This window comes from Euphorbia lathyris, chromosome 2, assembly GCF_963576675.1.
Source record: "Euphorbia lathyris chromosome 2, ddEupLath1.1, whole genome shotgun sequence".
Classification (NCBI taxonomy): Eukaryota; Viridiplantae; Streptophyta; class Magnoliopsida; order Malpighiales; family Euphorbiaceae; genus Euphorbia; species Euphorbia lathyris.
In genome coordinates this window covers 19,555,619-19,580,022 of record NC_088911.1, presented here as the reverse complement: position 1 = coordinate 19,580,022, position 24,404 = coordinate 19,555,619, and the positions used below count along the sequence as shown (strand labels likewise).

Sequence of the window (24,404 nt, the reverse complement as noted above, 5' to 3'; positions counted from 1 at the left end):
GCTTCGTCTTCTGCTGCTTCGTCTTCATCTTTCATCTTTCATCCTTCTTCTTCTTCTTTCATCTTCTTTCATCTTTCGCATTTGTTAACAAGTTAGCTTCAGAAATTGCTGAAATGGAGGAGGCTAATACGATGATATTACAGTCACTGTTGCAAAGATTGAACCCGACTTGTCTCCATCTTGATAGATTTATTTGTTTTATACTGATTAATTATCAAATTGATCAAATTATGTATTCTAATATAACTTGAAAAATTACAGAACATTGATATACTTTGTTTCACTTTTTCTCTAATTTATGTGTCTGAAATTTCCAAGCTCTAACCATGTAGACTCAATCTAAAACTAACGCAAAATAATGAATCAAGACTCCTTAACTCACCCGTCTTTTTCGTATTGTTTTCCATCTGTTTCCATTGGTGAAGGAGTTTATAATAATTCTAGGAATCAAATGCTAATGATGGAGTTTATTTACTCTTTGTTGCAAATAAATTCAACTTTGAAACCTCAAAACCTGCAATATCCAACTTAAATGCATTGATCCAGTGTAACATTGTGAAGATTTTGAATCGTAATAAAGGTGACCATGTTAACAAGTTAGCTTCGGAGATTTGAACCAGATTTGTCTCCATCTTGATAGATTTATTTGTTTTCCATACAGGTTATTCTTACATTCTATCCTGATATGCTGAAGTCCATATCAGGAAGAATAACCTGTATGGAAATTGTCTCATTCTTTAGATAGAATATAAGAATATTTGCAAATAACTAATCATTCCAATATTTTCCTCCTCCATTCCAATATTTTTCACAAATGCGACAATTGTTGTCGCATTCGACGCAAATGCGACAACTCTTGTCGCATTTGTGACGAAATGTGACAACTCTTGTCGCATTTGTGACGAAATGCAACAAATTTCGTCATAAATGCGACAGCAATGGAGGAAAATTGAGAAAAATTGTGGAAAATAGAGGAAATTGAAACGATACCATTACAGATGAAGAAAGAGGCAAGACCAACGAGAAAAGCAAGCGTATAAACTAAAAATATACCATTTTTATGGGAAATTGAACATAATACGTCAATAATCTCAAAAATCGATAATGATTGGTATCAGAAATTGAAGAAGATGAACCGAAGAAGAAGTTGAAACGAAGAAGAAGAAGAAGAAGAAGAAGAAGAAGAAGATGAAAGATGAAAGATGAAAGATGAAGACGAAGCAGCGGAAGACGAAGCAGTGAGGAAGACGAAGATGAAGCAGTGGAAGAGGAGGATGATCGATCAGAAACAACTAAGGGTCATTTTGTCCAAAATGGGTGAAAGTGTCTAATTTGGTAAAATGGAAGTAAGGTGGGTTAAATATGTAAATGGGGTCCATTAGTTGGGTCAGATTTGTAATTAGCCCCAAATTGTATTCCATAATAAGAACTTGAAATATTTTCAAGAATTTTAATTACCACATATAATAGCTGATCAAGACAGTTAGAAAAAAAAAACTGGTTAGAACAGAGCAATAAACAAAACTGAAAATAAAAGAATTGCAAATCTGTTCAGGCCATGATAGTTAGAACAAAGACACAAACTTGTGTTGCAATTCAATCTTTAAAACTAAAATTGGTTAGAACAAAGGAATGAACATAATTGAAAACAAAAGAATTGCAAATCATGTTAGGCCATGAAATTTAGAACAGAGACACAAGTTTTGTAATTGAATATTAAAAATTGGTTTCAATCACTAGTTTGTGTTGCCTTACTATTGAAGTTGAATTGGGGTTAGGGGAAAAGCATTCGTTTATTTGGCTTTTGTCCAAAATACAAACAACATATTTTCTATTGAAGTTGAATCGGAAGAAAATCAAATTGGAAATAACCAACAACAGATTAAAGTGAAGAAAGTCTCCTTAGTTTCCAATATTCCAACATCTAATATTACAATAACAGATGTATATCTCTGTATCTGCTTTAAAAATCAACAATTTCTTTCCAAAATACAATAATTGCTCCATTCGAATAAGAATAATAATTGAAAAGAGATAGACAACTGAGCGAGGACGAGATACATATAGTGAGGCAATATCATAGAGGAAATGAGCAATGTAACAAAAGAAAAAGAAGAACATTGAACTGAGAGAGACCCTGTGAATCTGCAATCGTGAAACCAGTTGGAATTAGAGTTGTTAATGTGAGAGAGAATGGTTAACCATGATTAAGAGAGTTAATTAGTGTTAATAATGATTAGGATTATTTTGACACATGTAATTAATTGGCTGGGGTACAGTGAGGGAGACAGATTTGAAGGGACAGAAGATTTTTTTCCGTTTTAGAGGGTAACATTAACAAAAAGAAACTGTTTTTTATTTATCTTTTATATAAAAAAAAGGAAATTAGTAGTTGATGGATTTGGATTAGTAATCTAACGATATTTTCATATGTCTTGAATTAGATGTTTAACTTTTCTGTTCAGAAATCTTTGAGTTTACCATTAAAAAATCTTTTATTTTGATTTAATTCCGGTCAAAATATTTATTTGCAAAACAAAAAATAAAAATGTTCAATTATTTTTCTTTATTTAGAAAAGAATATATATAAAGTAGAGTTATGATTAGTTAAATTATGTTGCATCAATAGAGATAAAGTAGCAAATTTGATTTTTACATTAAAAAATATAATATTTATTAAATAATGTGTAATTTCAAAATTTATTAATAAAGAGTAATTTTTTATGTATAATTTTATATTAATATTTTTATTATAAAATTTAAAATTGTACATCTTTTATTAAAAAAAAAATTCATATTTTGTTAATTTAAAACGGAGCTCTTAGGCCATCAGAATTATTCATATAAAAAATGATATTCTTTAAAAATTGTCAAAATCAATGTCACGTCACTAAACACGAGATATTCTAAAAGTCTCTTAAATCCATCCTCACTTACAATTAAATCATTATATAAAAGGCGTAATGCTATCCCAGCCCCTTAACTTGTCCAAATTGGTCATTTTATCCCCTCAACTTATCGAATGTTCTATTTATCTCTTTAACTCCATAAAAGTGATATTTCTCACCCTCTCAACTTGTCCATTTACCCACTCAATTCATAGAATGTCCTATTTACCCCCTTAACTCCATAAAAATGGTATTTTTTACCTCTTACAATCCGTTATCGAAACCTAAATTGATAACCTTTTTTAAACGTTAAACCTATATTTATGAGATTTTGTACGTGGAACCTAAATTGATACTTCCCCAAAAATCATAGACCTATTTTGATTATCTAATTATTATAATAAACACGTGAAGAATTAATATAATTATCAAATTAAAAAAAATAAAAAATTGATATTAAAAAAATATATTTTCAAACTTATTTAAATAAGTCATGTTAATTTTACACTATAAATGGATAAGAAATATCATTTTTATGGAGTTAAGGGGTAAATAAGATCATAAGGGGTGAGAAATACCATTTTTATGGAGTTAAATGGGTAAATAGAACATTTGATGAGTTGATCAGAGATAAAATGACCAATTTAAATAAATCAAGGAAGTGACAAATAACGTTTTTACAAAATTAAAAGAGTAAATAGAACATTCAATGAATTAGAAATATAAAATAACTAATTTAAACAAGTTAAGAGGCTAGAGAAACATTAAGCATTCTATAAAAACTAAATTCGTTTCCGAATAACAATAAAACTAAATTTATAACTGAAAAATGGTATGTTTGAAACGGTAGATCCTGATTGATATTTTTCACCCGTTTAGTTGAGTGAAGGCAGGCGGCAGTAAAAAAGCGCAGTTATGATTAATTACTAAAACCAGTTATTCCTGAACGGGCCAAAGTGTGGGGCCCTCTCAATGCCCCGCGCGCTCTCTGCCTCCCTCTCTTCCTTTTTTTTTTTTTTGTTTTTTGACAAATTTATTACAAAGAAATTTTATTCCTAAAATGTTCTTTGTCTTCTTGATTTAGATCTACCATACACGATACCAATCTGAACAGTGAATCCCTAAATAAGTTTTTCAATCTCAATTACCCTGATTTCCACCTGTTTTTACAATCCCTCAGCCAAGGTTTTGCTGTTGTTAATTGAATTATGTGGAGTTCAATCGAATCTCTCAAACAAAACCTAAATAAGATTGCCTTGGATGTTCACGACGAGGATGATGATGGCGTTTTCGGGATCCATTCGTCCACCAATGGTCATGATTTATCTTTCTCTGATCGTAGAAGTTCTCACAGTTTCGCGCATTCCAATGCGGCTTCGCGTTCTCCTTTGCCAAATGGGATTGATTCCCCATATAATTCTGAGGTATCTTCTTACGCCTAATCAGTGCTTCCGTTTTTTCTGTTTCTCTCTGTGTTTATTGGGAGTTAGATGCAAATAGTTGCATATAGCACTTTATGTAGCTCAGCATTGATTAGAAGAGTTGTGTAATCGAGTTATGTGGTTGCCACCGACTTACAACTCGAACTAGATTTGGTGCTGTGGGGATGGCTTGCTCCGAACTGTGGGGTTTTTTTTTTTTTTCAATTTGACTCACCATAAGATGAGGCTAGTTTATGCGTTCGATCTCAATGGTTATACTTTCGTGTCACTGAGCTGGATGGCGAGCGAACTTCTGTTTAAGCTTCAGTCTGCATAACATCTTTGGTCCATAGTAAACTCTAGGTTAATAATTTTTGAAGAGTGCACCAGTTATTGCTCCAATTGTGATTTTTCTGATCATATGATGATATACACAACTGGCATGCTTGCATTGTGGCTATAGGATATTTGCTTAATTTATTGTACTATCTGCTCTTCGATTTGGCTTAAGTTTCCTATCGTTTGAACTTGTAGATTGAACAGTACAAAGCAGAAATCAGGAAGGTTAAGGAATCTGAATCAGAAATCAAAGCATTATCAGTTAATTATGCGGCTTTACTAAAAGAAAAAGAGGTATTCCCTTAATTCAATTTGCTAAGTTTTGGGGTATCATCATTAAACACACACACACACACTCTCTCTCTCTCTCTCTCTACACACACACAGTCACGCACATGCGCAGTTAACCTTTTCAACACTAAAGTGTCTGCACATATGCTAACTACTTAATTAGTGTTATTGGAAAAGGGTCTTTGATTAACTTGAAAACATTGCCCACCACCCCATTCACAGGATCAAATTTCCAGATTGAACCAAGAAAATGGCTCATTGAGGCAGAATCTTGATGCCACAAAGGAGGCTTTGAATGTTTCCAGAAGTGAGAATTCAAGGGTATCAACAAATAGCATTCATGCGGTTAAGGTATTTTTTGAATCTTTACTGAAATGTTACTTTTAAAGTGTAAATTGTAATACCGACTGAACATTGAAGTTGACATTTTTTCTCCTAGACTCAATTTTTATTCTCATTTGTTTTGGTTATGTGTTCTTGTGTGGCACTATATTTGTTTCTAAGTATACTATTGCACTGTGTATAAGTTGGAATATCTTGGTGTTTTTTGCTACTTTCTTCTTCCAAGCGGAGGGAAAGAGCTTGTGATGAAACTAAGTTTCTTGATTATATTACTTCTACGCCAGTTAACAGTATGTATTAAAGTGCTTCAATTAACATTATTATTATTTTTTTTTTTTTTGAAGAAACTGTAGCTGAAGTGTTGTTGCATCTTACCCTGTTTTATTACTTTATGTTAGACTCTAGGGTATATTTATGAGTATCCATGATTCTGTAATTTCTGCAGGGAAGTGGTGATCAATCACCTAATCGACAACATAGATCCACAGCTCAAGCAAAAAACCGTTTTGCTGGAAACCAAATGCAGAATGGAAAACAGGATGGAATTAGCAATGGAAACGCACATGTTGGTGAAGCTGATACAATTTATAGTAGGACAGAACTCAAAAATTTACAGGTGAAGGAAAAGGTAATGGCACTTTGTATCTTGTGCTCTGTTGTAGTGAACGTTCATTTCTACAGAACTTCTTTCTTGGGTGTATCTGCATCACCTATACATAGAGAAATCGTGATCAGGCATTTGTTTTAAAATTTCGGTGTTCTTTTTACACAATGAATGAACTTGACAACAGATTTATGAATACCTTCTAGGAGCTTGCAGATTTGCTAGAGGAGAAAAATAGGTCCCTGGAAGACTTGCGGGTAGCTCACGAGTTACAAATAAAACAACTTAGGTTGGAACTCGAAAAGGAGCGTGATAAAGTAGCAAATTCGCAGCTTAAGTTACAGGGTATACTTTCTTACTTCAAGAACCTAAGAGTAATTAATTACTATTTTCATCTCAAGAATTAACACTAGAGAAGTTACTTTGTGAAAAGTTTCAACTAATTTCTCATCTTTCTGTGTGTCTTGGGGGTTTGGGCTTGGAAATTTACCATTTTCAGAGGAACACAAGTTGAATGAATCTTTTCAAGAGGAGCTCAAGATGCTAAAAATGGTTGAATCCAAAGTAAGTGGTTTATATTTGACTGATATTAATGCAAGACTTTTAGTTAATAAAGTTGGCATTAGTAATCATGTTCCCAACTGTTGCATATTGACCACGAAATCAAGCATGAGCTTGTGATATTGATCACTGTTTCTGAGCTACACTTTGTGGATATGCATGCTTATTTGGTGCTTTATTAGGTAGCGAAGTACCATCTTTTCTTGCTTATGAAATGCTTTAAACATTGGTGATGTTCCTATACAGTTGATTCACCGGAACTCCCAATTCTCTGCAACATATTGAAGTGCTTTTTATTTTTTGTTTATTTAAAAAAAGATCTAGCTATTCTGAGAGTATTTAAATTCATATTATTTTCCTTCATCCCATGTTACCATTTGCGGAGTGTTCTCAAAATCTAGGGAGTTAATGATTTTTTTTATATGTTCTATTTGTGCTGTTCTCAATTCAATTGCTTATGAACTATCTTTCCTGTAATTGCGAGTGTTACTTTTTTTCATTTCTTTTTCATTTTACTTCATGTTTTTGCTATGATGCTTTTGTTGGATTGTTTCCTTTATTTCTTTCTTATGTCATCTGACCTATTTAGTTCAATGTTTGTATTGCCAGACGTCTTTGGAGATGAGTAAAATGTGTAGTGAATTGAATGAAAAAATATCAGAGATAAGACAACTGCAAATAGAGTTAGGCAGAAGGGAAGATGAAGATGTTGATCACACTGTGAAGGGTTTGAAAAGGGTCATTGCAGCTTTGGAGAAGGAAAACACTGGCCTTAAGGTCAATAATATTTAAATTTTATAAAATATATTTCCTGCAAAATTTACACTTTGTTTATTGAGTACTTGAAATGCTGCCATTGGTAGATTGCAAAGAATGAACTTGAGGCAACCGTGGAAAGCATAAATGCTTCATCTGTCAAGACCTCTCTGGATAAGGTATTTCCTCACTCGCAGATGCACCATGTGCTTGTAAAACATTAGTGTTAGCAATTCTCATGATCATAGACATACACTTTTAGTTCTCCTTTATGTGCACGGATGATTATTTTATAATCGCTGTGTTATTTTGTTTTTCCTCTAGAAGGTAGAATCATCTGGAAATTTTCCTGGGAAGGAAGAATTGGAGCTATCATTGCAAAAATTAGAAAAAGATCTAAAGGAAATGCGCCATGAAAGGGATAAAGCATTGCAGCAATTGGCTCGCCTTAAACAACATTTACTTGAAAAGGTTGCTATTGTAGAGGTTTTATTTCCTCTTGTAATTTCACATTGCGCTTTCTTTAGCTGTTGTACTTTCATTATTAATAGTTGCATGTGTTTCCAGATTCACCTAAACATTGCTATCAAATTCGAGATATGTTTAGGTGACCCTAAAATCTATCACTGTACTATTGCAGACTCATTCTGATTTGCTTATGTGCTTCACTTTAAGGCTGAGTTCTTCATATAGATTAGATTCTAACCAATGAATGCAGTCATTGCAATTTAAACTTCCTTTTGGATGTTCCTTACGGTTAGAGATTAAATAAGGGCAAAGTACAAAAAAAAAGAGGCTGTGGTTTGCACTATTTGCAAACACTAGCCCGCGGTTTAAAAGTTTGCAAATAGGTCCGGGGTGTGTTCCTTTAGCAAATAACAGTTTTTTAAATAACACCGTCTATAAGTTACAACTGATGATGTGTCCATTTGACCAATGTGCATATTTGTCTTAAGAAAAACATAAAATCGTTTAACCTCGTTGCAAATTGATTTTCAGTTGCTTCTCAACCCTTTCTCCTTCCCTTTCATTGATTCACGCTTCAGTTGTTCAAGAATGAACTATTTCGATTCTATGTCGCAATGTGAGAGGGATAGGGCTGTGAAGAAACTGAAAATTGATTTACATCGGGGTTAAATGATTTTATGTTTTTTTAAGACAAATATGCCCTTGGTCAATTGGACAATTATCAGTTATAAACTGTGTTATTTAAAAAACTGTTGTTTGCAAACAGAACATACCTCGTACCTTTATTTGCAAACTTTTAAACCACAAGCTTGTATTTTCAAATAGGGCAAACCACATTATATAATATTTTTGCTTTCTGCTGAATTTGGTTTTCTAATTTGCATTTCCATAACTTTTTTGTAATTAGCTCTTGCTCTTGTCATGTAATACTTCTTACAGTTTGCACTTGATGAAATTTATTATAATTGCTAGTACGAACAATTAATATGCTTGATAGATATTCTTTGACCATTTGTTTCCTTGGCTCCATCACATCTAAACATTAATTGTCAGACTCTATGCAAGCTATACTTAACAAGAAGGATTGTGTTTTGATGCAATATTGTCTAGGAATCTGAAGACTCAGAAAAAATGGATGAGGACAGTAAAATCATTGAAGAACTCCGCACGAATAATGAATATCAAAGGGCTCAAATATTAAAGTTGGAGAAAGCTCTGAAGCAGGCAATTGCATATGAAGAGGAAGTGAAGATGACAAACCACAATGACATCCAAAAATCCAAGGAAATTATTGAAGATTTGAATAAGAAACTTGCAAACTGTATGATGACAATAGATTCCAAGAATGTTGAGCTTCTCAATCTTCAAACGGCACTTGGTCAGTACTTTGCGGAAATTGAAGCCAAGGTATTGTTTTTTTCTTTATAGCGTCTGCTAAGTTGTGTTTCATTGTTTTTTCTTTTCCCAATACTGGCTTTTTGTTGCATATGTAGGAACATTTGGAGCAAAATTTGGCTTTGGCAAGAGAAGAAACAGCTAAACTTTCTAAGCTTTTAAACGTATGACCTTCTATTCTGTTGGTATATGATTTGAATTCAGATGCTCAATATATATATATGCACTTGGATTTTTTGATACATGTCCTTGAATTATCATTTGTGCTTATGTGCATGTTAAAGTCAAGAGTTTAGCATCAAAGGAAATTATTCAAATTTGGTGAATTTATATAACATAATATGGGATCATTTGGGTTCCTCTTCTTCTTTTAGTTTGTATTCTGTCAGTTGTTTTTATCAAGAGGGTGAGCCTTGATGTCATGCCAAGGTTGCTCTTCTATGACTTGGAAGGCTCTTGAAATAATCTTTTGTCAGAAGAGTTGGGGAAATGGCTTAATACTCTTCCCTAGTCTTGGAAAAATGAGGAACCTCAAACACTGTGGACAACCCTTAATTTCCTTTTGTGAGATTTTATTGCCAACTGTATTTTGCTCCAATTTTCTTGGAGTAATGAATTGGTCTGCTTTTTCTTCAGCATGCAGAACAAGGAACAGAAGCGTTAACGAGAGAAAAAGAAGAAATCTTGGTTAAGCTTTCACAGAGTGAGAGGACAGTGGCAGAAGTGAAAAACAGAGTAAACAAGCTTGAGGAAGACAATGCAAAGTTACGTCGTGTTCTTGAACAGAGCATGACCAGGCTTAATAGAATGTCTGTGGATTCTGATTATTTAGTTGACAGGTTAGCATGTTAGGTGCTTGAGTAAATTTCTACACTATATTACATATTTGCAACAGATTTAAGTGGTTGTGCATGATAACTTTACCTTATTTATCGTTAGTACCAATATTGATATGGTTTGTGCGCATTTAATTGGTGAATCAACAATCTTTAATGCTTGATTTGCTTGGCAGGCGCATTGTGATCAAATTACTAGTTACCTACTTCCAAAGGAACCACAGCAAAGAGGTGTGTGTCTTGCAAGAGTATTGCTCAAAAGATACTTCTTACTTCAGTTTATTAAGATGTTTGCGGTGAAAATGCAATTCAAATTGTTGATATATGTATAGGATATAATTTATTTGTATTGGGAGACATGCTAAATTTAACAAAGAAAATATAATTTAGATACAATTCTTTATGTGTCATATCTTAGAAGCTCTTTTAGTTTTCAGTAGAGCCAAAATTTCAGACATTTTTTGGAACTGGTTATTTTGTAATAAGACTGTTTAAGCTCCAATTTTTATTTTACTGTCACCTCTCACTTCTGTTAGCATGTGACCTGCATGGTGGTAACAGGTTTTGGATCTTATGGTTCGAATGCTTGGATTTTCTGATGAAGATAAGAACAGAATAGGTTTTGCTCAGCAAGGTGGCAGAGGTGTTGTTCGGGGAGTTTTGGGCCTACCAGGCCGTTTAGTTGGTGGAATTCTAGGAGGAAATTCAGCTGGTGCACATGCAACATCTGAAGACCAGGTTTTGTTTTTTTCATTTTTTATTATCCTCACTTAATGATCACTGCAGACCAGCAATTAACAATCCAATTAAATTTTGCAAATTGATTATATGCTGAACTGATAGAGAATGAGTCAAGGAGCTAAAGGGTATAGTTAATTATTGGCTTAAGACATACTCGGCCCCTCCAACTTTGAAATGACCTATTTGCTGCCTCAACTTGTGTGAAGTGACTGATTGCCACCCTAAATCCTATGTGCCAAAGAGAGTGGGTGTTAAACAATTATTAGGTGCGATAGGAGCCTTTTGATAAAAAAAAAAAAAAATGAAAAACAATTAAAAAAACAAAACATCCTTATTTAAAGCATTTTTATTTAATGTTTATCACTCTTTCTCCTTTCCCTGCTTTCCCTTCCCTTGCAGAGCCACATCTCTTCTCCACCATTCTTGTTCACCATCTGAAATTGGTGGAATTGGTGTGTCCTAATCAACCCTTAAAACCTTAAAATGGATAAAGCACAACTCAATTTGAACGTGGATGTTCATTGGCATTTATTGGGAGTTGAGTTCAATGGTTGTTCAATAGGCATTCTGCTGGATTTTGACGAAAATCTCCTGACGGTCCACCACAGTCCGGCGAACATAGCTCTTCTAAAATTCCACAGAAATTTCTATTGTGGCTCCAGTCTTATTTCTGTTGTTGTTGATTGAGTTGTGCTTTGCTATTTTAGGGATTTAAGGGTTTATCATAGATCATGTTTATCCATAGGAAATACTTCCCCCCCCCCCCCCCCCCCCCCAAAAGTTAGACTCCTCTCATGAGTCATAAGCGAATGACATAGCAAGAACAAACCTTGAATGGTGAAATGGATCGTGAAAGGTTTGGATCTCCTTCCACGCGATAGAACCAACGACATGAGCATTGAAGTGGGGGAATGGAGATACAGTGAAGGAAGTAGCAATTACCAGTGAAGAGTATTGCGGGAAAATATTGAGGATGAGTAAATGAGAAAAGGTTACAGCATAATTGAAGGAGGCTGCTAAGAGAGAGAATGTGCATGTTCTTATGGTCGTGTAGTTCAGAAAAGAGCACCCATCACAGAATTTTAGAATGAAGTGGTTATTAATATCAGGGGGTCGTTTTTAAAGTTCAGAGGGTCATTGTGGGCAAGTTGAAGGGGCTGAATATGTATTAAGCCTTGATTCTTCCTAGTAGACCTATAGGGGTGGTGAGCTTGAGGGTGGAGGTGGTATTACAAGAGGTCTATCTGGCTGGGAGGAGCGAACATCAAGAACACTGTATAGTTGTTTGGCTCTCGTCTAGACAGTGAGTCGGTCTCTGCTCTTCGAGTAGAGAAGAGGATCAGAAATAAGAATATCTCAATTCATTTTATGCTTTCTTTTGTTCAAAAGAAAAAGGTCTAAACCATACGCAACCCCCTGAACTTGTCAATTTTGGTCATTTTGCCCCCTGAACTTAGGGGACGACCTATTTGCCCCCTCAACTATTTAAAAGTGGTATTAGTAACCCCCTATTTTCATTATAACGGAAACAAAATGAAATTCCAACATTAGTACAAGTGTTCATGGAAGTATTAGAACCAGCCTGCATATATGTAACCTCATTTGCAGCTTGTTTTAGTAGTGCACAACCTTATATGCAATTGTTACAAGAGAACTTGTCACAGCCCTTTTTACTATGACCTTGGTCCTTGCAATGAGATATGTCATAATTGTTTCCGTCATAATTAAAACAGGGGGTTGCTAATACCACTTTTAAATAGTTGAAGGGGCAAATGGGTCGTCCCGTAAGTTCAGGGGGCAAAATGACTAAAAGTGACAAGTTCTGGGGGCTGTGTATGGTTTAGGCCAAAGAAAAAAATGTTAAAAAATTTGAAATATTCTCAATCCCCTTCTCTACTCAAAGTGCAGAGCCCAACTCTACAAACAAGAGCCAAACAACAATGAAGTTCTCAATGCTCATTCCTTCACCATGGCAGCTAGATACCTTTTTTAATTCCACAAATACCCTCCAGCTCACTACCTCTATAGGTATATACTAGGAATATCTGATTGCACCCTTCATCTCCTTGACTCGTTCTCTATCATAAACATACTTGTATTATAAATTTATAATTTTTTTTTTTTTTTTTTTTTTAAAAATGAGATCTGTTTTGTTGTGTCTCTTCTCATCGTTTGCCTATTTTTCTTATAACTCGGGATGCCACTCTGCTCTTTTCTTTATCAAGAAAATAATTGTCGCTTGTGTGTCATTAATCACTGTCACTGGCGTATCCTCAAATTTCCCATTTACAGATTGAATTACACCTTAAGCCATGCCTGAATGCGCAATTTTGGGATCTATTTATTCGGCTGGAGAAGTTGTAGTCTTATCTTTGAAACTAGGCCTAATACGCACTAAACAGTTGCTGTAGAAACTGATTACCCCCTAACACACACTTAAACTTGTTTGAAGCCGTCTGTTGACCTTCTGAAATTGCTTAAAGTGACCTTTTGACCCCTTGAACTTAAAGTGATGCATGTTTCAACTTGTTCTGCCATGTAGGACTTGGAGGGTTAATCATGCCACTTTAAGCAACTTTCAAAAGGCTAATCGGTCATTAGGCCTTCAAACTAATTATCTCCTATATTTTTATATGTCACCTATGGCTTGAAGTTGTTTTGGTGGCGGATAAGTTCAATTCTGAAAGTTTGTTTGTCTCCAGTCCTTTGCAGATCTATGGGTTGATTTTCTGCTTAAGGAGACTGTAGAAAGAGAGAGAAGGGAATCTGCAGAAGATGTGAGTATACGGGAGGAAGATTCACATGGAAGAAGTCCTATCGCAGGTGGTGTTTCAACACCACCACCTCCATTGCCCAATACCGCCGGTGCTGCTACAGTCTCTAGTTTTTCGAGACCGACATTCGCACCAACCCAAAGTTATGGCTCTCTCCCAATTCAAGGGAATTTACGAACATCAGAACATCCTGATTCCGAGTTCTCCACGGTTCCCTTAACATCCTCAGATAGCATGTCTCGGATGTCAAGATTGCTGAAACATTGAAAGTAATCAATCTCTAGATCCTGTAATTAATTAAAAGCAATAGATTCGTTCATTGATGTTGCTCTCAATCTCGTTCATCAATTCTTTAATACGTAGAGTTTTTTGTCTGTCGGTTACTATTGCGTGTTTGTGTATATGATTATATTAGTGGCCGAAATTTATGTACTGAAGAAAGGCCAAAAATGCAACCTAATATTTTGTTACATTCTTTGTAAATCCCAGTGGAAAGCAGAACTTGTTGAAATGTGAATACTTGGTCTAGTTTTTTACTCTGCACAATGCGTTTGTTTGTTTGTTTTTTTGCAAAAATGGAAATAAATTTTTTTTTTTATTAAGAGGTAGAGGACAAGGAAATGAAGTTCGGGATATCCCAACTAAATTAGCACTCCCTAGATGACCAATCAATGTCAAAGAGTGAGTAGGCAAATCTAAGCAAACTGATACAAGTCTCGGTCACAATTGTCTCAAATAAAACTAGAACAAAATTAAGGATGCGAGTCCCACCAGTGAGGTTTTGAATTGATCTGCCAAAGTTTGCAAGCGTGTCTGCAATTTAATTATTTTCTCGAAAAACATATGACACAACGAAATGCATTTCATGAAGCAAGACGTGACACTCTAGAAGCTCATGATGCTGCTCTCAGGGGGCCAATAAGTCAGCATGTTGAAGGAGAGATACCACATAGGCCAAGTCACTTTCAAGCCAAAGACGGTGTATGCCATGCGAATTGCATGGAGTGCAGCAGAGAGTTCCGGAACGTGCATCAGGGAGCAAGTAGACGGAAAAGCATAAGAACCCACTGAGTGTCCAGCAGAATCCCGACACACCTCAGCCGGCATTGACAGTGGCAACCGAGAGTCTGACGAATTTGAAGCCAAAGAAGTCTTAGCGCGGAATGAATATTTGAAGACAAATCTGAAAAAATGGAGTCATCGTGGGTCTTCCAAATTACTCAAAGCACATGTTTCAACTACGGATTTTTCACAGCCAAAAAAAATCTTAAAATAAAATATAATTCGAAAAACAATGGACCCTATAATCAAATAATTTTTCTAGCTTCTCCGTGCTGAAAAACACTAGCTAGATGGTAGAAGGAAAAAAGTTTGAATATTTGTTGAATTGTCAATGATTTCCTACATGATTTTCGTACTTTTGGCCGAAGAGGACATGACCGCAAGTTACATAGCATGATAAGTAATAAAATTAAGAATTGTATGTCACGTTTCTGTTGAAGTTCTTCCTCGTCTTCTCCTTCAAGTACGTGGTGGAAGATGGCATTTTACTTGAGGATGAAGCTATGCTATAGCAGACCGTAACATTCAATCTCATTTCAACTTAAATTCTACTCTACAATAAAGGGAGACCCAATTTTATGTTATGAATATTTTCATTTGAAATCAAAGTCCCAACTCCAAATGGTGAACTAAATTGCAATTGAGCAGATGTTAAAAGGACACGTCAACTCAAACACCATTGTCCAGCATAGTCCATATTCCAGAGTAGTTGATTAAATTTTGTTGGGATTGAATTAAATTAATGAAGAAAATAAGCAACTCAAACACCCTTATTTTCTGAAATACATAAAACGTCACAATTGGGGAAAGGCTTGTGTGCCCATTTACTTTTTACTTGATTGCAACCACCTAACCTGCAGACCAGACTGCTTTCATATATGTCAAAAATATATATATATATATATATATATATATATATATTTATTTATTTATTGCACGTGCTTTAATTTCTTCAGAATTTTTGCAGAGTTGTTAATAAATTGGGTAATTTTCTACTCTTTTCTAGTAAAGAAGTTAGGGTTAAGGTGCAAAAACACCCATAATATTTTGGGTCAGGAGCAATTTTACTTATAACGTTTAAAATAGTGCAATTTTACCTTAACGTTGATAAATTGGATCAATTTTAGACACTATTATAAAACACATATATTTTTGTTCCTTATTCTGCACCAATTGCATAACAATTCGTTCTAAAAAAAGGATTTCATGTTTTTTCTAATTTGATAATATAATTGGAGATTAATATTTATAAATTCAGTGAATTTTTTGTATCTAATTCGTACAAAAAGACAGTATATTTGTTTTATTTTTTTCACATCCCAACATATATTTGTGATTTGTTACTGATAAAATGATGCACGTGTGAAGTGCAGATGACAAGATTCATGACCAAGAAGACAGTTTGATGAATTATTTCTCAAATTAACTCAATTTATCAATGTTAGGGGTAAAATTGCTATTGGCTTCCAACGTTAGGGTAAAATTACAGAATTTTAGATATTAAAGGTAAAATTGCTCTTGATCCAAAACGTTAGGAGTATTTTTACACCTTAACCCAATAAGTTATAAAATCAGTAGTGTTGACACTAATCCTGATAACCAAATGAAATTGATTAGTTATTTATTAGATTTAGATATTAGAATTTTAGGATTAAAACTAAAATTATCTTAAAGTTTAAATCTAATAAGTTCTGCTCTAATGTAATGTTTGGTAAGTCACGGTCATGTGAATACTACTAGCTATAAGATAATAAAACTTACTTTGCCTTTTTTATACAAATTTTATTGGTGATAGAAATTTACAAAATTTGGAAATATGAAAGACAATTGCTTAAAATAAAACAATAAGTTTCTATTTTATTAATTGATAATAAATAATATATATATTTTATTATTCAATATTATTAAAAGCAAGTAATATGTGTAACTAATATTTAATAATTAAAATTCTATTTTAATTAGTATTAAGTATTAATTACTTAAAATTTATACTCAATTTATTTCACAATAAATATAATATTTTTGTTTTCATTTTAAGATAAATATTATTACGTCCCTTACTTAACTTAAATATTATAAATATAATTATAAATGTAATTAATGCATTTGAAACGAGAAAGATATAATAATAAAACGCTATATTATAATTTATTAATATAACATTGAATGACGGATTATCTCTGCTGTTTCATGAGGTGTTAGAAGGGAGAGCATCTCGTGTTAACTTCTGTATCATTAAAAATAAATTACAATTGGATACTACCCCAGACGAAATGTATCCCAATTGGAGGGCATTTATCAAGTTAATTCATTTCACTACCTCCAGGATCTAAACTCAAATTAATTGCTGCGTAAAAAACAAGAAGTCACAAGGTAAGATGCTGAGATAGCATTTCCTTTAATTTTCATAATTAAAATTGTGTACTAATTATTAATTTAAATATTAATTAATTCATCTAATAAAATTTAATATATTGAATAAATAAATAAATAAACATTTAATTTATTTGCAAGAATGATTTTATATTAGTTGACTTCCACGCAAATTGATAATAATATTAATTGTTGATAATGATATGAATTGCAGGAAGATGTATTTGTAAGTAGAATTGAAATTATGCTTTCCTGCAATTGGAAAGCAATTGCAAGAATGAAATACTCAAAAGCTTACCTATGACTAGGAAAGTCTAGGTTCGAATTACATCCGGGTTTTATGAAAATTTTTCTTTCTTTTTAATGTAAACGTATTTTACGCAAATTTTTTAAAAATAAAAAAAAGGTGGAAAATTTTAGGAGAAAATTACACACACAAAAAAACACATTTCATAAATTTTTTTATAGTTATGTTAAATTTTATCTTAAATTTTAAGATTCGAAAGTTATCAATAACTAATTAAGGTTAAAAGATGGTGGTTATAAACCTATCTAACATAATACAAATAAAAATTATCAATTTAATTAAAGCTAAAATATTATTATTATTTGTGATTTTTATATAAAAAACCCAAATTTTAAAGAGGACCAAGTCCTCCTTAAAACCCCATGGATTGCAACGTGTCACCACCAGGGACGGAGACAGGGAGGGGCCTGGGGGTGCCCGAGCCCCTCCGGCCGCTGGAACCACCCTGAGTAGGGGTGGTTTCCAGCTCCCCTGTCTCCATTGTTTAAGGTTGGGGGTGCTGAATTAGCACCCCCAGACTTGAGGCGCCTAACTTTGGGCTGCCTTAAGTCATCCGTATTTGGGCGGCTCGGCTTGGTGTTAAATTGGCCCCCCCAACCGAGCAGTTCTGTATTCGCCACTGGTCACCACATCAGATTTTGTGCCACGTGTATCAATCCCAAGAGGGTCTAGAGAGGAACCAGTCCTCCCTAAGAAAACCCTAACAATATGGGAGAAATAATTTACAAGGAATCAAAACATCCACCATAAAAAAAAAAACACAAAAGTGTCAAAAAGGTGCTACCACCAGCAAGATAGATTATAGAGCTTTCAAAACACCTAAGTAATTCAACTTGAAGCTAATTAATCCCCATGATTCATTAAACACCTAAGTAATTCAAGCTTTGCAATCACAAACACTCTGGATACAATCAATGGGGGGTGAAAAGAACAAAATGTAGAGCTCTAGATAAATATGAAGAGCAATATCACAACTTAATATATCATGAAACAGAACAGCCACCATCTCTAAAACTTCTTGGCTTTCAGTGCAGCCACTGGGATCTTACTCATCACCTTACTCAACACCTTGGCATCAAATACTTCATATTGCTTTTTGATCTCCTTCGTTGCCTTCTCTGCAAATGGATCAACCTTGTCCTCGTACTTCTCGTACAGAACAGGCACGGTATGCAGTATGACAAAGGCTGTTTTAAGATCAAATTTGTCAGAATTAAGCAACCATTATTGAAGTGATTGATGGATAATGCGCATAAAAAGAGTTAGAATGGACATACTTATGTAAAACAAGGTCAAGAAATTGCACCAAGTCCCCACAATAGACAACACCCACAAGGCAACTATAACCTGCAAAAGAAAAATTGAACTTACATTAATCGGATGCTTTAGAGCATTGCTAAATAAATAATAACCTAGCAATCAAAGCAAAGGGTGCAGAATTAGCAAGAACCAGAGGACCAAATAACCAATCTCAGTATTCATGCTTGAACTTGAAATATAATTCAGTCCCAATTTGAACAAAAAAGAAATGATAGAGATCATACAATGATAAACTTCTTCAGATCTTTTCCAGATGCAATACTGCGTAAGAGAGTAAGGGCTCTGTTGATTTCAGAGGTAAAAGCAGAAGCCACCAGCAGGAATGGTTCTTCTGGAAGATGAACTTCTGGGATACGAGGAGGTGACCTACAAAGAGCACAGATTTTCATTTTTTTTTTTTCTCTAATGAATTACTGCTTACAGAGTTAATACTACGCTGAATAAATCAATGAGAAGAGGTAGTAGATTACTTGTTTATAAATGTATGAGCATTGGAATACAGGAACATAATCGCAAGAGAGAGGATCGAAATATGGCACATTAAGGTAAGAAAGTGGTATTCAATCAACTCAAAAAGAACCCATATTACAGTTGCAGTCCCAAGTACAATAGCTGACAGCTTCTTGTTTCTCCACAAAAACACATCAGCAGCTGCATTCAATCGTCACACAAATGAAACATCAAATCCAAAGGTTTTCCATAAATTAATCAGTCATCTAATAGAAATGAAACTCATTAAACAGAACACTTGTTAAGCTCGCCTTAAGAATTTAGATCCTCAGACTTCACTCCTTATCATTAAATATCTGATTCACTTCCTCTATTTTACTAACAATCCAATTGTTCATGGAAGATTACAAAAGGAAAATTCTAAAAATATTATTAAATCAAGCTTCCTGAAAGTGATTTGACTGCTTCATTTACTATAACATCAAATTCAAGTTCCTAAATCTAGAAAAGGAAAAGGCACAGATGAACTAAACAGTGCATATCAAAGGAAACTAAATCAATAAAAGAAGTTAGGATATCTTACGCTTTCCTCCACCAAGAACATGGTGAACTGGCTTCTCCCTGCCAAAGAGGCGAAAAATCTTTTCCTTCACCGATGTAGGAGAAGATTGCTTCTTCTCAGAATCTGAATCTGAATCAGAAGAGGAAGAAGACGAATCGTGAGAGTGAATCTTATCGCTTATCTTCTCCAACATAGACTCAACTGGATTTTCAGAATGCTCAGCCATCTCGATAGATCTTACAAAATCCGATCCAAAGCCCTAAATCTCAGACAAAAATAAAATATCCTGCAGAAATTTAGTGTCTGAAAAAAATATCAAGTGAGCAGGAACTGAGTGAGTGAAAGCGAAAATGTAGGTTTCCATTTGGGTTCGGCTTTATAAACCGTAGAAGAATCCAAGCCTGAGGTTTGGGTTTCCGAACCTAATTTGAAATGAGACTAGAGTTTGACGCCGTTTAGATTTCACAAGACCGAGAGCTGACGACGTTAGTTGAAATTCTGACAGTGTGCCTGATGCCTAGGTGACTTTTTAGTACAAGAAACGTGGAGACAATTATGGACGGTGGATTTCTATTATCTTTAAGCGGTAGGGTGAATAGATGGATGACACGTCGCATCTAGATTTGGCTCCACGGGGAGAATGGACGGTTGATAGTTTATAGTGGTCTGATGAACGAATGGGGTCCACGTAGGCTTAACGTGTGTGGAATATAATTCTCCCTTTTTCCTTTCTTTCTCTCTCTTTCTTTGTTTGAATAAAGAAAGCTCCCCATATGAAAGGAAATTATAAAACTACACTTAAAATACTCTACAATGGGTTTGGTTAGGTTATTTTCTATGTGGGCATTCGAATCGGATTGATTAATCTCTATTCTTATTAGGGTAAATATATACCCATGGCTTGGCTACTCAATTTTACTGAATTTATTAAATTTTACATTTTTTAATATTGGTGGTCATTCAACTTTAACTAACTCCTCAAAATGACCATTAACAACCTCAAAATGAAAATATTCAAGAATTAAAGTTGCTGAAAACAACATTTACAATGAAATCATATTTTTATTTTCCAAAATCACATTTTTTTTAGCTTTCTCTCTCTAAAAATTCATTTTCTCTCTCCTAACCAAACAACACCTAGATGACCTCAAAACAAAAAATTTCAAGAATTAAAGTTCCTTAGAATATTATTAACTTTCAAAATTTTATTTTGAGACCGTCAATGATCGTTTTGTAGTGTTAAGTGGCCATCGGTGTTAAAAAGTGTAAAATTTAGTGGTCATATCGTTAAAAATTAAAGTTCAGTGACCATGGGTGTAATTTACCTATTCTTATTAATATATGGATATGGAATTACATCTTTAAAGGTATGGGAATCATTGATTCCATCTTATATCTCATCCATCATTTTTTATTTCTACTCACTCCCTTTGTTTAATTAAGGAAAATGTGGCCTAATACTTGGGAGGTTATGGGTTCGAATCACATCCGGGCCTGGTGGAGATTTTTTTTTCTTCTTTATAATGTAAGCGCATTGTGCGCAAATTTTTTTAAAAAAAAATTAAGGAAAATGTGGCCTAATACTTCACAAGACTCATTTGGTTTATGAAACAGGGAGAAAATAATATAGTTATTTCAGAAATTTTTATTCAACATTTGGTTTTGAATAATGATTTCATGAAATAGCGAAAGAGTATGAATTTTTTGATTCAATATAGGAATAACTATTTCTAATCAATATTATCATTCATTTCCAAAATTATCTTCTAGCCAATTTCTCAAATTCTATAAATTTTGGCAAATCTATAATTTATATAATAAAAAAAAGTGGAAAGTGGAAAAAATGAGAAAAACGTTAGCAAATGCAAAAAAATACGAAAAATATGAAAACATGAATAACACAAAAACATTACAAAACACAAAAACACGAAAAAAAGAAAAACAAAAACGGAAAAAACACAAAAACGTGAATAAGCACGAAAAACACGTTATTTGTAAACATATTTAGTTATTTAATTTGCAAACATGTTATTCGCAGCCTTATTTAATGAAACCTATATAAGTTGATCCATGCATATTTCTTCATCTAGTTGACTATAGAGAAAATCAATCTTTACATCCATTTGATGTAGCTCCAAATCCAAACTCACCACAATAGCTAGAATTAGCCTTATCAACATAAATCTCACAACATGTGAGAAGGTTTCCTAAAAAACTATCACTTCCTGTTGTGTATAGCCCTTAACGACCGGCCAAGCTTTGTATCTTTCGATACTACTATCAACCTTTCGTTTTATTTTAAGAACCCATATGTTCCCATTTTCTTTTCGTCCCTTTGGTATATCAACCAGTTGCCAAACCCGATTTGATCTCATGCAATTCATTTCTTCTTCCATTGCCTTAATCTGTTTGTCATTTTTAGGGCATGAGAGAGCCTCTTTGATATTTTTAGGCTTTGTGTCATCTTATGTAGTGATTAAAAGGCTTGCACCATCAATATCGAATCGACAACATTCAACTTTTGTCTTTCAGTATGACACAATTTTGAATCTTAATAAATACATCTCATATATTCATCATAATTCAGAATATCCCCACTTGGACCATGTTCTATACTCCCACTAGAGTCAAGAATCATAATCTCACTTAACATAGGATCTAAACCATTCAAATTGTTTTGCGGTACTTGAAATTTTCTTGATCCTCAAAATTTTCTCCACTCGAATGGAAAGATCTCATCGAATCTATTTCCTTATATAAAGTGTGATCAATGTCAATTTTGCCTAATTTAGAGAAGTCATTCTCTAAGAAGACAACATCTCGTGATTCAAATGTTGTCACTCTTCTTTCATTGTTTTCGCCCACTAGGATATATCATTTTGATACGTCTGGGTATCTTATAAAGATACCTTTTTTTACCCCTCGATCCTAGTTTCCCAAATTTTCTTGATGTATCATGGGCAAAGATGGTTTCAATCCTACGATTAAAGGTGATTTAAATCAGTTTTGCTGCTTATCTATAACTCGTATGAAGAATAAACGACAAACTTTGAGGGAACTTAGTTAAGAACATAAATGGTTGTAATCAAGGCATCTCCTTGATAGGAAATTTATAGATTTGCTTCAACCATCATAAACCTAACCATATCGTGAAGATTTTTATTTCTCTTCTCTATAACAACAGTTTGTTATAAAGCTCGCATAATTGATTACTGATGTCCAATTCCTTTTCACCACATAATGTTTTGAAATCATCTAAAAGATATTACCAACAATTGTAAGTTATTAAAGGTTTAATCTTTTTATCTAATTGATTCTCAACAAGGTTCATAAACTTTTTCTGAAGAAGTTTAAGACTTCGGACTTGTGAGAGATCAAATAGACGTGATCATACCTAGTATAGTCATCAATGGAAGTGATGAAAAAGTAGTTTGATGCTTTGCCCTTACATTTATTAGACCATATACATTAAAATGGATTAATTGCAAAGGATATTTAGCTCTAGTAGTTGTTCCAAATGATTTTTTTAACAATTTTCCCTTAAGGCGTGATTCACAATGAGGTAATTCAACTTTATTTAAATTACCTAATGAACCATTTTTTGGGTAACCGGCTCGTTAGATCTTGGCCTACGTTGTTTAATCTAGCATAGCATAATAAAATATTTGTTTTTTTAATCACGCATAGGAGAAGAAAGCGTATGTAGGGGAAAATCATTGTTACTGAATTTGCTTAAGTAATAAAAATCTAAAATAGTTAAATCGTGCAAAATTATACCAAAATGTATCTTCCAAAAATAACCTTTAATTGTTATCCTTAAAATAAAAATTAAATCTTAAATTCGACATAGTTGTTGAAGAAATTAGATTCCTTCGAATCTCAAGAGCAAACATGACATAATGTATATTGATTCCGTTTAATGAAACTTATTTTTTTAAGCCAATGATTTCCTAAATATATTTAAAAAGGAAATAAAAATATAAAATGTAAATTAAATAAAAAAAATCTTAACAAGATTAAATTTACAAAAGCAATTAAATGAGTTCATGAAAAGCTTAAATAATTTCAAAATTATGTAAAAGACCCTAAAAAAGATTTTCAAATATTTAACAATTTCTATTATTTAACATATATATGTATATCTTTTCCAAATGTCATCATGGGTGCTCACCCCGCCCAAGTTCGGTCTCGTCCCGATTTCTATAAAAAAATGTATATCTTTTCCAAAAAAAAAAACATATATATATATTTTTTTGGTAGGCAAAGGAAAAGCAAACAAAAAACCAAAACCTTAACCCGGGATTAGCCTGGGAAAGCTAACCCCAACCCGATCCTCAGAAAGCAAGGAATAAAGGAAATCCGGAGGTGACGAGAAGGTAGTGACTCCTAGCATCCTCGCCTGTCCCTCAGAAGCAAGGCGGTCAGCAACCCTGTTCTACTCCCTAAATATATGCTCAAATTTGATGGAATCAAAGGAAGAGCATAACCTCTTAATTCCTTTAACTAAATTTTGATTGCCTAAACATAAGGCCTTATTTTCAGAAATAATTTTAACAGCTTCAAGGTTATCCGATTCCACCAGAAGATTCTTTAAACCCAGATTTTTAGCAAGCCTGAGCCCAGAGAAAATTCCCCAGAGCTCAGCAGAGAAGGAAGATCCCACTCCTAGGTTCTGAGCAAAGCCAGACACCCACACACCTCCAGCATCTCTCAAGACCCCACCAGCCGCAATCTTACCATCCGACAAACAGGAACCATCAGTATTTAACTTCACAGTCCCTTCCTGGGGTTTGCTCCAACTCAATAAGTGAACCGCCCTGCTCTGGCAAGTGTTTGTTAAACCTTTCTCCTTGAAGCTATTCATAAATGTATTAATTTTTTTAGAGAAAAAAGAAAGTAAATTAGGAAGAATAA

The 24,404-nt window shown here is 33.8% G+C and overlaps 2 protein-coding genes across 3 annotated transcripts; one reads left to right on the top strand and one right to left on the bottom strand.

Moving 5' to 3' along the window:
- The first annotated feature begins 3,927 nt into the window (after positions 1 to 3,927).
- On the top strand, positions 3,928 to 13,933 carry LOC136217117 (golgin candidate 4). Of its 2 annotated transcripts, none has more exons than XM_066003701.1 (15): positions 3,928 to 4,312; positions 4,844 to 4,942; positions 5,162 to 5,290; positions 5,727 to 5,909; positions 6,092 to 6,230; positions 6,385 to 6,449; positions 7,056 to 7,223; positions 7,310 to 7,381; positions 7,530 to 7,673; positions 8,781 to 9,077; positions 9,164 to 9,229; positions 9,702 to 9,904; positions 10,078 to 10,132; positions 10,463 to 10,639; positions 13,345 to 13,933. In XM_066003701.1, exons 1-15 carry the CDS (start codon positions 4,097 to 4,099, stop codon positions 13,681 to 13,683), a joined length of 2,352 nt encoding a protein of 783 aa, XP_065859773.1. In that variant the 5' UTR covers positions 3,928 to 4,096; the 3' UTR covers positions 13,684 to 13,933. The 2 variants fall into 2 exon arrangements, with proteins under 2 accessions (XP_065859773.1, XP_065859772.1); XM_066003700.1 differs by having other exon boundaries at positions 3,929 to 4,312; positions 7,527 to 7,673.
- Positions 13,934 to 17,925: 3,992 nt separating this feature from the next.
- On the bottom strand, positions 17,926 to 19,847 carry LOC136217115 (reticulon-like protein B5). The gene is made up of 5 exons (XM_066003697.1): positions 19,512 to 19,847; positions 18,949 to 19,129; positions 18,703 to 18,844; positions 18,436 to 18,505; positions 17,926 to 18,345 (listed from the first exon to the last, which is right to left on the bottom strand). The coding sequence occupies exons 1-5, from the start codon at positions 19,714 to 19,716 to the stop codon at positions 18,167 to 18,169; spliced, it is 777 nt and encodes a 258-aa protein (XP_065859769.1). The 5' UTR covers positions 19,717 to 19,847; the 3' UTR covers positions 17,926 to 18,166.
- Positions 19,848 to 24,404: the final 4,557 nt, after the last annotated feature.

Coding starts and splice junctions, on each gene's coding strand:
- LOC136217117 (XM_066003700.1), top strand. CDS start 4,097: ATGTGGAGTTCAATCGAATCTCTCAAACAAAACCTAAATAAGATTGCC. Junction 4,943..5,161: donor CTTTACTAAAAGAAAAAGAG/GTATTCCCTTAA, acceptor CCCCATTCACAG/GATCAAATTTCCAGATTGAA. Junction 7,382..7,526: donor TCAAGACCTCTCTGGATAAG/GTATTTCCTCAC, acceptor TTTTTCCTCTAG/AAGGTAGAATCATCTGGAAA.
- LOC136217115 (XM_066003697.1), bottom strand. CDS start 19,716: ATGGCTGAGCATTCTGAAAATCCAGTTGAGTCTATGTTGGAGAAGATA. Junction 18,845..18,948: donor GCTCATACATTTATAAACAA/GTAATCTACTAC, acceptor TGCTCTTTGTAG/GTCACCTCCTCGTATCCCAG. Junction 18,506..18,702: donor ATCTGAAGAAGTTTATCATT/GTATGATCTCTA, acceptor TTTCTTTTGCAG/GTTATAGTTGCCTTGTGGGT.